The sequence below is a fragment of the Hylobates moloch genome, unplaced genomic scaffold (assembly GCF_009828535.3).
Source record: "Hylobates moloch isolate HMO894 unplaced genomic scaffold, HMol_V3 SCAFFOLD_21, whole genome shotgun sequence".
Taxonomy (NCBI): domain Eukaryota; kingdom Metazoa; phylum Chordata; class Mammalia; order Primates; family Hylobatidae; genus Hylobates; species Hylobates moloch.
This window is the reverse complement of record NW_026652296.1, coordinates 325442-337130: the sequence shown is the minus strand read 5'-3', so window position 1 is coordinate 337130 and position 11689 is coordinate 325442. Positions and strand designations below refer to the sequence as shown.

General features: G+C 55.0%; 1 protein-coding gene across 6 annotated transcripts; it reads left to right on the top strand.

The window, feature by feature from the left end:
• The first annotated feature begins 526 nt into the window (after positions 1 to 526).
• DNAJC5 (DnaJ heat shock protein family (Hsp40) member C5) lies at positions 527 to 11364 on the top strand. 6 transcript variants are annotated; one of them, XM_058433247.1, is made up of 6 exons: positions 689 to 1456; positions 2312 to 2525; positions 3653 to 3824; positions 4272 to 4710; positions 4745 to 4812; positions 4880 to 11363. In XM_058433247.1, exons 1-4 carry the CDS (start codon positions 1350 to 1352, stop codon positions 4373 to 4375), a joined length of 597 nt encoding a protein of 198 aa, XP_058289230.1. In that variant the 5' UTR covers positions 689 to 1349; the 3' UTR covers positions 4376 to 4710; positions 4745 to 4812; positions 4880 to 11363. The 6 variants fall into 6 exon arrangements, with proteins under 6 accessions (XP_058289232.1, XP_058289230.1, XP_058289231.1 ...); XM_058433248.1 differs by having other exon boundaries at positions 4272 to 4744; positions 4779 to 4812; XM_058433249.1 differs by lacking the exons at positions 4745 to 4812; positions 4880 to 11363 and adding an exon at positions 3913 to 3986 and having other exon boundaries at positions 527 to 1456; positions 4272 to 4384.
• The last annotated feature ends 325 nt before the right edge of the window (positions 11365 to 11689 follow it).

The following is an 11689-nucleotide window of genomic DNA, read 5'->3' as shown; positions in this document are numbered from 1 at the left end:
TTCCAGTTTGTAGCTAAGTCAGGGATTGTGCTGTGTATGACCTCGTTCCATTTACATTTATTGAAACCAGTTTGAAGCCCTAACATGTGGCTTGTCTTAGTATACAGCATTCAGTTAAAAACAATGTGTGTTCTCTAGATGTTGGGTGTTCTGTGACTGTCATTTTCATGGTGGTTGATTAGTTAGAAACAATATATATTCGCCAGGCACTGTGGCTCACGCCTGTAACCCCAGCACTGTGGGAGGCCGAGGCAGGTGGATCACCTGAGGTTGGGAGTTCAACCTGAGGTCAGGGGTTCAAGACCAGCCTGGCCAACGTGGAGAAACCCCATCTCTACTAAAAATACCAAAATTAGCTGGGCGTGGTGGCGTGTGCCTATAATCCCAGCTGCTTGTGAGGCTGAGGCAGGAGAATCGCTTGAACCTGGGAGGCAGAGGTTGTGGTGAGCCGAGATCGCGCCATTGCACTCCAGCCTGGGCAACAAGAGCAAAACTGTCTCAAAAAAAAAGAAAAAAAGAAAAAAGAAAGAAACTGTGTGTTCTCTAGATGTTGGGTGTTCTGTGAAGATCAGGTCATGGTGGTTGATAGTGTTGTTCAGAACATCGATGTTTTTCCTGATTTTTGGTCTGTTCTGTCGATTTCTGAGAAAGTATTAAAATTAGAGTTGGGTCTTGCATTTTTATCCATTCTGGCAGTCCCTTCCTTTAGCTGGAGTTTTTTGTCCACTAACATTGAATTTAATTGTTGATATGTTTGGATTTAGATCTTCCAACTAATTTTCTATTTGTTTCCTGTGTTGAGTTACTTTTTCATTTTTCTTTTAACTTTTTAGCTTATACCTCTTTGCATTTTTTATGCAGAGGTTGCTGTAAGGATTACAATATGCATGGTTATTTTAATTAATTAATTTATTTATATATTTGTTTTTAAGGAACAGGGTCTCTGTCTCCTGGGCTGGAGTGCAGTGGTGTGATCATAGCTCACTGCAGCCTCAAACTCCTGGGCCCAAGTGGTCCTCCCGCCTCAGCCTCCCAAAATGCTGGGACTACAGGTGTGAGCCCCTGTGCCGGCCCACAGTATACAGCTCCAATTCTTCAGGATCTCTTGGGGTGGCCATATTGCGGCACTTCGCATGCAGCGTAGAAACCGTGTCCCCACTGGGGACTGCTGTCTCACACTTCTCCATGCCATGGCGTCTGTCTGTGCACGTGGCAAACTCCACAAGGCAGCGTTGAATTCTTTTGCCTTGAACGGTCTTATGGAATAAAGTCCATCAGGTCTGCCCTTGGTACTTTCATCTATACTTTGTGATACTTTGTTTTTATTTTTTCTTCTAGAATAGCCTAACATGGCAGACCAGAGACAGCGCTCACTGTCTACCTCTGGGGAGTCATTGTACCACGTCCTTGGGCTGGACAAGAACGCAACCTCAGATGACATTAAAAAGTCCTATCGGTAAGTGGACAAGTGTGGCCTCCACATCCCCCCAGGAAGACACACATGCCCCGTGTGGTTTAGTCTGCATTTTACCAAGAACCATTGCACGTAGTTTATCCTGGCCGACTCAGCGCTGAACCGCTCACAGCTCCATAACACCTTTGTATGTGTAATGTGCTCCTTATAGCTTAAAATTATTGTATTCATGTTCTCTTGTCAACAAAAAATAGCACTTAGTAGAAACTTACACACTGTCCACAGTTCCATAGGGAATCAGGGTCTGAACCTGTTAGAGGCCTCACAGGAGCCGCAGAGCGTTGGCATGGTCCTGTGGTCTCCTTGTTTTAGCACAGTGATGACAGAGACCCCTCACTTTGTTGTGGCCTTCTGATTGAACTTGAAGAACTGCACTCTTAGGTACAGTTTCATTGAGTAACCTGTAAGAGACACCATCACTAATCCAGACATGCAGATAGTCCTCCTCTTGTGTGCTAGCGTCGTATAGTTCATAAAACACATCTTAAAATGCCATCATCACGCCCCGCCATGCTTACCATTCACTTGGCACATGTGCAGTTAGCGGCCGGGACACCAGGGCTGGCCTTGGCGCTGCTGAACTTAGATGTGCCCTGGCGCTCACAGCCCTGGGGGCTCCCTCTGAGGCTGGGTCAGGGTGAGGAGGGTTACCTGAAACAACCACGGAGTTTGCTTTTGTCCCTGGCCCCTGCAACCCTGGAGAGTGGGACAGTGAGGTGGCCTGGGCGGACCTGCCTTCCACTGCACTCGGCAGTGCGTGCGGGTGGGACGGACGCGGCGGCGGGTGCGAGTGGAACAAAGGCCAGGGTAGAGCCAGGACATGGTTTTGGTTTGCAGGAAACTTGCCTTGAAATATCACCCCGACAAGAACCCTGACAACCCGGAGGCCGCAGACAAGTTTAAGGAGATCAACAACGCGCACGCCATCCTGACGGACGCCACAAAAAGGAACATCTACGACAAGTACGGCTCGCTGGGGCTCTACGTGGCCGAGCAGTTTGGGGAAGAGAACGTGAACACCTACTTCGTGCTGTCCAGCTGGTGGGCCAAGGTGAGGGCGAGCCGCCTGCCGTGCGGGCACCTGAGTCACTCCACGCCTGCAGGGTTCCCAGCATTGCAGAGCCTGTGTGCTGATGCCAGCAACTCTACACTCCTGAGAAAAGGCTTCTGGGCATATGGAGCCTTTCTCCTCACCTGTGTGATGGGCGAAGCTCCGTCACTGGCTTGGTGTCCTGCCTGGAACAAGCCACGGCGTCCAGATTGTCCCAGGGAGGAGCTGTGCAGAGCCGCCAGGTTTCCTTTTGTAAATGGCTCCTAGTCCTTCACGAGACAGGAGGAAATGAGCCTTGATGTTACATCCACATTTCTTCGTTTCCTCGTTTTGTTCCAAATGTCATATATGAGGCCAGAGGGTTGGAATCACCGCGTGGCCTTTGTTTGTGAGAAGCCTGTATTTGGCTTTGACTAGTCGGCCTTCTCACTAGAATCCTTATAAAGTACTTTTTATTTAGTTAACGTTACACAGAGTCTCGCTCTGTTGCCCAGACTGGAGTGCTGGGTGAGATCCTTGCTTGCTTGAACTTTGAACTCCTGGGTTAAGTGATCCTCGCACTTCAGCTCCAGAACTGCAGGAATTGAGGCGTGAACCACTGTGCCCGGCCTGGAGGCTGTCTTTTTTTTTTTTGAGACAGAGTCTCGCTCTGTCGCCCAGGCTGGAGTGCAGTGGCCCGATCTCGGTTCACTGCAAGCTGCGCCTCCCGGGTTCACACCATTCTCCTGCCTCAGCCTCCCGAGTAGCTGGGACTACAGGTGCCGGCCCCCACACCTGGCTAATTTTTTGTATTTTTAGTAGAGACGGGGTTTCACCGTGTTAGCCAGGATGGTCTCAATCTCCTGACCTCGTGATCAGCCCACCTCGGCCTCCCGGGGTGCTGGGATGACAGGCATGAGCCACCGCGCCCCGCTTGCAGGCTGCTTTTCTTTAAGCCGCGGGTTTCTGTCTCTCCTCCTCCCTCCTTCAGTTCTCTCCTTCTGCTTCCTGTCTGGAAGGCAGTGTCCCCACCTGGAACGCACCCCCCATCCCCTGCCTTCTGCCGAGGGCATTTGGGAGCCCGAGGCCTGCCCCTCCCTCTCCAGGGGCCTCGGAGGCCGTGCAACGCCGCCTTCTTCTCCCCTCAGGCCCTGTTTGTCTTCTGCGGCCTCCTCACGTGCTGCTACTGCTGCTGCTGTCTGTGCTGCTGCTTCAACTGCTGCTGCGGGAAGTGTAAGCCCAAGGCACCCGAGGGCGAGGAGACGGAGTTCTACGTGTCCCCCGAGGATCTGGAGGCACAGCTGCAGTCTGACGAGAGGGGTGAGTACCCGCCCCAGGGCCCGTGTGTGTGTGTGTAGGGCAGAGCCAGAACGGGCCCTGAATGGTGCCAACCTGTCTTGTCAAACAGGAGGGCACTGACACTGTGCCGCGAGTGTTTGTGGTGGCAGCTGGGACTGTTGAGGTGTGAACGTGGACCCTGAGGTAAAGCAGGCGCATAGAGCTGTCCCCACCGTGACCTGCGGTAGCCATAGATCCCAGGGACTGCGAGGCGGGGCAGGGCGGCAGGCAGTTGGGGCGGGGCTGAGGGCCGAGGGCTGGCGGTGACCCGAGGCGACGGAGGAAAGCCGTGCGGGGTGGAGGTCAGCGAGTAGCCCCTCCCCATGGAGAGTTTGTCCAGGTGCCCGAGAGTCGCTCCACAGGACCAGCGTTGGTGGGCGCGCGCCAGGCTGTGGCCCTCGTGCAGTGCCCTGTGTGCTTGCTTTTCAGAGGCCACAGACACGCCGATCGTCATACAGCCGGCATCCGCCACCGAGACCACCCAGCTCACAGCTGACTCCCACCCCAGCTACCACACCGACGGGTTCAACTAAATCCAGGAGGAGCTGTGGTCAGAGGAGGAGCCAGCGCCTGGCCACGCCAACCTTAGAATCATGAACTGTAGTCACAGAGATGGGAAGGCAGCCTCCTGCCTGCCCTGGCCTTGCTGGGGCCCCTCCTGCCTCCACGCCCACCCAGCGTCGACCCTTGACCCACGAAGTGCGTAGCATGCAGTATTTAAAGCAGTGTAGCTACGGTCTTCTGTTTTTTTTTTTTTTTTCCTTTTTTAATAGCATGTACGGGGTTATGTTCCATGTCTGTGTTGTGGACATTCCGCGGCACGACCGCGTTAACCGCACGATGGAGCTGCCTCAGGGCTGTCGGTCAGGTTGGTCCGGGGAGGGGTGACTGCAGTCGGTCAGGTTGGTCCGGGGAGGGGTGACTGCAGTGGGTCAGGTTGGTCCAGGGAGGGGTGACTGCAGTGGGTCAGGTTGGTCCGGGGAGGGGTGACTGCAGTCGGTCAGGTGGGCGAGGAGGAGGGGGCTGCAGTGGGTCAGGTGGGCGAGGAGGAGGGGCTGCGCCTTTCCTACCTGTGCTTGAGGGGCCGGAGGCAGGTGCTGCCCGGCAGAGCTGTGTTACCGTCTTGGCCTGGGGTCTGGTCCACACTCTGCTCCCAGCCTAGAGGCTGCAGTAGGACTCTGATCTCACCTGCCAGAAGGGGGCGGGGCCGCGTCCTTGGCGTCACTGTCATTCCTTGGTGTCTGTGCTGGGCACAGTTGGCTTGGGGGTCTGTGGTTTCCTGGGCCTTGTGGCAGGGTTTCTCCCATGGGAGAATTTGGTGTGGAAAGCGCAGGAGGCCCCTTCCGAGGTTGACACCGTGTCCTCCGCACAGTGTTTCCAGCCTTGTGGTCTTGTCCTGTGGACGCTGCGGTTCTGGTTCTCGGAGGTGTGTCCTTTGCCCGTGTTGGGTTTATTTGTCTGTGTTCCTGCACTTTTCCCGGGCTCTGAGCTGGATTGATGGGGCCAGTCTCCCCACTCCCATCTTGGGGTCATTCTCCACATTCCTTCCAGCCCACTTGTCCTTTCCGTAGCCCTTTTTGGACCTTTAGAACCACAGATGGTAGGACCAGCCCAGTGAGCCACAGTCAGAGAGTAGATTGTGCATGTGTGAGCGCCCAGCTACTGGGGACGGGGGCTCTCCCAAGACCCCTCCTCCTGTGTTTGCCAGAGCTCTCATCTGCCCCACTCGCCTTTGCCCCGTCATCGATGATTCAGGCAGAGCCAGATTCGTTAGGTCCCTGGAGGAAGGACTGACTGGACCAGAGGGACCCTCTGGCTCTGGAGGGTTGGGTCCCTGGGAGGCCGGCAGCCAGGCCACGGAATCCACACGTGGACCATTGTGGGTCCCTGGGAGGCCGGCAGCCAGACTACGGAAGCCACGTGTGGACCATGGGAAGTCTCTTGCGTGTCCTAGACCTCGTGGGTGGCGCCCTGGGTAGGGGAGCAGGGGAAATGGGTCTGATGTGCCCGTGCTGGCCGACGGCTCAGAGCTGCCCCCACTCCGTGGCTCATGGCATGTGCTGGGCCTGCCTTTGGCCCCATGCTGCAGACTCCAGTGGGCCTGGTTTCTGCAGAACGTCCATGGTGGCTGCTGCAGAGTTGCAGAGGTCCCTGCAGAGATAAAGCCGAGGAGGAGGCTGTGTGTGGTGGCTCTGGCTTGGACCAACCAAATGAGCCTCCTGAAGCCCGCTTTCCCTGCCTGCCTGCTGACCCGTGGCCCCAGCTCACTCATTGCCCTCAGCGGCCACCCAAGGCTGTGCAGGGGGGTAGGTTCAGGTTGACCAGGAAGCTGCCAAAAGGGACATGGATGTGAGGACAAATCTGGACGTGCTTAGGAACAGGCTGTTGGTTGAGGGCCCCCAGCTGACCCCTACTGTAGATGCGCGTGTGGACCATGAGCCGGCTGCCAGCACCAGGTCCTGGGGCGGTTTTGTCCCACTTTTCTTTGTTTCTTCTCACTAAAATGATCATGAAGACCTTTGACGAGAGGAGAGATATGCACTGTGATATTAAATTAGGAATAATTTGTCAAAATCAGACCTCTCCTAAAAGAATAAGAAATTCGTTGTTTGGCCCGTCCTGAAACGTGAGGCGGCGAGACAGTGGGGGTGCCTCCGTGCCGCTCAGCGCAGCAGCAAGTTCAGCCTGAGATGCTGGCTGTACTCAGCCTTTGCGATTTTTGTAGACGTAGCTTAGGACGTGAGTTATTTTTCCCCAGACTGGCCAAGAGCCAGGTTCTAAGCTTGGACCTAAGGTAGAAAGCTGCCCATCGGGGGCCCTGGCTCAGCCCCACCAGGCCCTCTGTTGGGCCTGCACACAGCTCTGTGGCTAGAACACTCCAAGGCCCTTTGGTACCCATCAGAGTGGGCCCCTTGCCAGGTGGCTTTTCAGTTACAGAGTCCAGTGGACCATTTTATAGAACCATGCAGCTCCCTGCAGAAGGTGGGGTAGGGTGGGAAAGAGGAGCAGGTCTGGAGGTTTGTGGAACCCAGTCCCCTGCAGAATTTGTAAAACCTAAATAAATCATGGCCATGGCCATTCTCACGGTGGTGATTGTGATTATAAGACCCCCAGGAAGCCCAGACACTCGGGGCCTGGAGTTCCTCCCGCTGCCTGACCTGGAAGCAGAACCGTTTTCGGCGCCCTGCCCTGTTGGTTTTAAGGCCTTGTCTTAATTTAAGGAAAAAGATCCTCCCGGGTTTTAGTTCTCTCTTTCTTGAGTGGACCGTTTCCCTATAATTAAAAGAGGCGGTGAGTCCTGGGGCAGCTTCTGCGCCTCCCTGTCCACGTGCTAACAGATCAGGACGCCCCCAGCACCCCTTCCTGCTGGTGGCAGTGACGGGACCCCGACTCCTCACTCTCGGGCTGCAGACAGTGCTGTGAGCGAGTGTGGCCGTGGGCACAGAATGTCCCTTTGGACGCCACTGCTGGGGGCTGCCAGGGGCCCGCTGGGGTTGCGCTTTGAGGCCTGTCCGGTTCACGAAGGGGTCCAGGCAGCACTGACTGCTTCCGACCTGCAGGAGGCGTAGGAGCGGCCCCGCGGGCCCTTTCACGGCAGCTGCTGCTGTGTACATTTGTCTCCACTCAGTGACGTGGGATTTTTTGTCTTCCTTTTGGCTTTATTTTTAAACTGCTTTAGATATTACTGCTCAGTGTTTGTGAACTTTCCTAGTTCTCTATGTTCAGTGCAGCCAGCACCCAGTGGGGACCTATTAGAAAAAGAAACTGGCATGCAGTTTCCTGTGCCCAGCAGGAAAAGCTTCGTCTTCACGCCGGCTGCTGCCGTCCAGAAGAGGCCCTGGAGCCTCAGGCCGTCGAGGCTGCTCTCAGGTGTTCTGTTCCGCGCGAGCCTTGTGCTGCAAGGGCACCAGCATGCAGGCTGCCACTGGAGGGTCCGGGTGCTGCGGGCAGAGTTCAGCACTTGTCCACCCTCCCTTAGCTCTGGCTCAGTGCATCCTACTGTGGGGACATCTCGTGAGGGGACACGAAGTGACTGATCTCACCCTTTCCCAGTATTCGGAGCTGTGAAACCCTGTGGTGCAGGACTGGCCTGTGTCTGTTATTTTGGTTGTAAATCATTCTCCTGTGGAATTGGCAAAAGCTACATTTTTACTGTCCTTACCAGCAATGGTTCGCGTCGTCACATGCTGTGAGTGTGGGCTGTGGTGTGTCCGTGTGTGTACATATGTGTATATGTATATATCACGCAGCAGGCGTGTCATTCATGCTGCTGTCCCGTGGTGAAGTGACAAGTACAATTAAAGGTGGCTCTGAAACGGCCTCTGGTTTCTTGGGAGTCGGGCAGGGACCTGCAGGAGGCTTTCCCGGCAGGTGCACAGAAGAAGCGCTGAGCCCACTGTGTGCAGAGGGTGTGTGCCCAGGGCACTGCCACAGCCCCCACCGGCGTTGGCCTCTGCTCTGCAGGGTCGGGTGCCCATCCTGGGGGCCCTGTGTCACGCTCACCTGACCCAGGTGTGTGTCCCGGTGTGAAATCAAGGTGGTGACTGGAAGCCCTTCCCTCCCTTGAAACATGAAAGCTGATTTTCCGAGCATCAGATACGGTCAGTGGCAAAGCTGCATCTGAAGGGCGGCCTGGGAAGGGGCCCTGTGCTGGCCCCGGGTCCGCCCCAGAGGAGTCTACACAGCACCACCTCCAGAAGGGGCTGGGCCCGGGGTCCTGCAGGCAGCACCTTTTGGTAGTTTGTTTCCCTGGAAAATGGGGAAAATGTTTCAAGCCAGGTAAGGGGGGAAGTTAACACTGAAATATGTATTGTTTTTAAAAATCAAGTGCACACGCATGGAAGCTGCTTGTCCATGCACTAGTTTTGTCACTGGCGTCCTGGAATCCGACCGTGTTGGGGTGCAGGCGCTGTCAGACTCCGGCTGATCCTGGCTCAAGCACACACATCTGAGGGCCAGGCTGGTTCCGCATGGTGATCTCCGTCTTGTATGTCTGAATGTTGACCTACAATAAAGATTACTGTTGTAAAATAAATGTTTTCACTGCAGACCCCACATATGTCTTATTCACTGGTCCCGCAGATCCCTGGTTTTGGAGAGCAGCAGCTGATCTTAGCCCCCCGCACCCCTTGTGGCTGGAACCTTACTTCCCTCCTGCCTGGTCCAAATGTGGATAAATGCCCCTTCCTCTTGATTCTGTTTTCACCTCCATTTTCTAAATATCAAGACTGGAGCAAAGAGGCCGAGCGTGGTGGCTCACACCTATAATCCCAGCACTTTGGGAGGCTAATATGAGAGGATTGCTTGAGCCCAGGAGTTCAAGACCAACCTGGGCAACAGCGAGATCGTGTCTCTACAAAAGAGTTTACAATTATCTGGGCGTAGCCGTGCCTGAGGTCCCAGCTCCTCAGGAGGGAGAGCACTTGAGCACGGGAAGTCCACGCTACGGTGAGCTGTGGTCGTACCACCAAACTCCAGCCTGGGTGACAGAGGGAGACCCTGTCAGCAAACTAACAAAAACTCAGAATAATGTAACAAACATCTTGAAATCCTCTGTTCTGACCTAAGAAAAATGAAGGAAGGGCCGGGCATGGTGGCTCACGCTTGTAATCCCCAGCACTTTGGGAGGCCGAGGCGGGTGGATCGTGAGGTCAGGAGATACGAGACCATCCTGGCCAACGTGGTGAAACCCCGTCTCTACTGAAAATACAAAGAAAATTAGCCAAGCGTGGTGGTGCGCGCCTGTAGTCCCAGCTACTCAGGAGGCTTAGGCAGGAGAATTGCTAGAACCCAGGAGGCGGAGGTTGCAGTGCGCTGAGATCGTGCCACTGCTCTCCAGCCTGGGAGAGCAAGACTGTCTCAAAAAAAAAAAAAAAAAATTAGTCAGATTTTCCATTTTAAAAAAATGACAGCATCCAAGACCGTTCTGCGCCTCTCCCCATTTCCATCCTCTGCTTCCATAGCTTTAAACTCTGTCTACCACTGTCGGGTCCAGTAAAACGTACTATTGGTTTATACCGTTTTACATAAATTGTACTACACCATAGTATTGAGTACACCACCTGCCTCATGAGTTTGTTTTTGTTTGTTTGTTTTCTGAGACAGAGTCTTGCTCTGTCGCCCAGGCTGGAGTGCAGTGGTGCAACCTTGGCTCACTGCAAGCTCCGCCTCCTGGGTTCACGCCATTTTCCTGCCTCAACCTCCCGAATAGCTGGGACTACAGGTGCCCACCACCATGCCCAGCTAATTTTTTGTGTTTTTAGTGGAGATGGGGTTTCACTATGTTAGCCAGGATGGTCTCGGATCTCCTGACCTTGTGATCTGCTCGCCTCTGCCTCCCAAAGTGCTGGGATTACAGGCGTGAGCCACCGTGCCCGGCCTGTTTTTGTTTGAGATGGAGTCTCTAGCCCAGGCTGGAGTGCAGTAGCACAATCTCGGCTCACTACAACCTTCATCTCCTGGGTTGAAGCGATTCTTGTGTGTCAGCCTCCTGAGTAGCTGGGATTACAGGCATGTGCCACCACGCCTGGCTAATTTTTTGTATTTGGTAGACGGGGTTTCACCATGTTGGCCAGCCTGATCTTGAACTCCGGACCTCAGGTAATCTGCCCGCCTCGGCCTCCCAGGGTGCTGGGATTACAGGCGTGAGCCACTGCACCAGGCCTAAGTTTTTCATTCGATACAGTAGTAGTTAAAAAATCAAGCCGTGTGGTTATATTAGGTCTGGTTCATTTTAGCTTCTGTACAGAACAGTCACAAATTAATCACAATTGGTCCTGGGCAAACTGACCACAGGTTTGTAGTTTCTTACTGTGGAAACAAAGCTGCCTGAATGTCGCTGCTGAGTTGTCTCTGGGGTGGGATTGCTGGGAGCGGGATCTGGAAGCCTTCCCTTGACTGGTGGCCCCACGCTGCCCTGCAAAGAGGCACCCCATCTTCTCGCTGCCCCTTCTAGCCTTAGCGTTGTCAGACGTTTTTTCTGGTTTGGTCTTTGAATTTTCTTAATTAAGTAGAATCCATGTTTATTACATTCAGTTTTTTTTTTCCTTTGAGACGGAGTCGCCCTGTCGTCCAGGTTGGTGTGCAATGGCACAATCTCGGTTCACTGCAACCTCCACCTCCTGCGTTCAAGCGATTCTTGCACCTCAGCCTCCCGAGTAGCTGGGACTAAAGGCGCGCGCCACCACGCCCAGCTAATTTTTTGTGTTTTTAGTAGAGACGGGGGTTTCACCATGTTGGCCAGGCTGGTCTCGAACCTGCGTAGGCCTCCCAAAGTGCTGGGATTACAGGTGTGAGGCAGCGCGCCCGGCCTATGTTAAGTATTTTATATATGGGATTCTTACAGAGAAATGTTAATTAACAGCAAGCCGAACACTGGACACTGGGTGGCGGGCAGCGAGAACCCTGCCAGTGAGGGTTGGGGGTGGGGCCGGCGTGGGGGGCGTGGTCACCCGGTGGGACCCGGCGGGACCCGGCCTACCAGGCGGAGCGGGGGGCTGGGCAGGGGCTTGGCCAATCGGGGCTGGTGGGGCGGGCGAGTGGCGGGAGCGCTGCACCCGCAGATGGGCCGCCCACGTGGGGACCAGCGCCCACCCGGCCTGGTCGCATGGGCGATGGGAGACCCCATTGCAGCGCAAGGTCTCGCGGCATCTGGGAAGACTGGCCTTGCGCCGTCCCTCCCTCCGTCAGCAGACCGCTGTCCACGATCCGGGATCCGGCATAATCGAGGTGCCAGGCTCTGAGGACGCTGTGCTCTTGGCCGTGGACTTCCACGCAGGAAGGCGCTGGCGCCTGAGAGGACGGGGAGGACCGCGTCCCGTGTCAGATGCGCTTGGCCCGCGGCTGAG

What these genes read in the sequence shown, in the direction of transcription:
- DNAJC5 (XM_032141942.2), top strand. Translation starts at nt 1,350, where the DNA reads ATGGCAGACCAGAGACAGCGCTCACTGTCTACCTCTGGGGAGTCATTG. An exon ending in GACATTAAAAAGTCCTATCG is followed by an intron (nt 1,457 to 2,311) that starts GTAAGTGGACAA and finishes TTTGGTTTGCAG; the next exon opens with GAAACTTGCCTTGAAATATC. An exon ending in GCTGCAGTCTGACGAGAGGG is followed by an intron (nt 3,825 to 4,271) that starts GTGAGTACCCGC and finishes CTTGCTTTTCAG; the next exon opens with AGGCCACAGACACGCCGATC.